Here is a 924-nt window from a genome sequence, read left to right on the forward strand (position 1 = left end):
GCTGGCGACGATGCACCAGCCATCGTCCCAGATCTTTCGCCGCTTCGACGCGCTCTACTTGCTCTCGCACGGCCAGCTCGTGTACGCAGGCCAAGCCGCTTCCGCGGTTGACTACTTTGGCTCGATCGGCGTGCAGTGCCCCGCGTATATGAACCCGGCCGACTTTTTCATGCAAGAAATCGCTCGCGTCGACCAGTTGGCGCATCTCGTCGCGTCGTGGCGGGCGGTTGCGATGCCCTTTAGCTCGAACCTCGCGGATATGCCGGCGCTCGATGCGCCACGCCGCCCAGCGCCGCGACGTCGCGCAGGACTGTACCAATGGTCGGTCTTGTGTCGGCGCAATCTTCGGCGCCTCGTGCGGGACACGGCTGCGTTTAAGGCTCGTCTCGCGCAGAGCATCGTGCTCGCGCTTCTCTCGGGTCTTATTTACCGCGATTTGGGCCTCTCTCAAAGCAGCATTCAGAGCTTTGCGGGCGCGCTCTTCTTTATCACGCTCAACCAAGGCATGCTCGCGGCCACGTCCGAGTTTGTGCAAATTCCACTCGAGCTACCGCTTCTACGCCGCGAAGCCAGCGCCGGCTTGTACGCCCCTACGACGTGGTACGTGGCCAAGAACGTAAGCGAGCTCTGGACCCAAGTGGTCTTTCCACTGCTCTTTGTGGTCCCCGTCTTCTTTCTCGTTGGTTTCGGCTCGCACGTCGACGATCCGACCTCGGTGTTGTGGACCATGTACCTCTTTTTGTCGCTGGTCACGAGCGCGTGCGTCGGGTTAGGGTACGCGATCTCGTGCGCGGTGCCCCGGCCCGACGTGGCGCCCATGGTCGGCATCGTCGCACTCATGCCGCTCGTGCTCTTCGGCGGCCTCCTCGTGAACGCGAACGACACCCCGGGGTACTTTGTCTGGCTCGAGTACCTCTCGCCCAT

The 924-nt window shown here is 62.6% G+C and overlaps 1 protein-coding gene across 1 annotated transcript in view; it reads left to right on the forward strand.

The window, feature by feature from the left end:
* Positions 1–924, forward strand: part of SPRG_22205 (hypothetical protein) — a gene marked incomplete at both ends in the record, with an annotated part of 3,109 nt that overhangs the window by 1,984 nt on the left and 201 nt on the right. Inside the window, one exon of the mRNA XM_012347028.1 lies at positions 32–891. Coding sequence (XP_012202418.1) covers positions 32–891 — 860 coding nt within the window. The remainder of the gene's footprint in view (positions 1–31; positions 892–924) is intronic.

The sequence above is a fragment of the Saprolegnia parasitica genome (genome assembly GCF_000151545.1).
Source record: "Saprolegnia parasitica CBS 223.65 unplaced genomic scaffold supercont2.32, whole genome shotgun sequence".
Lineage (NCBI taxonomy): Eukaryota > Oomycota > Saprolegniomycetes > Saprolegniales > Saprolegniaceae > Saprolegnia > Saprolegnia parasitica.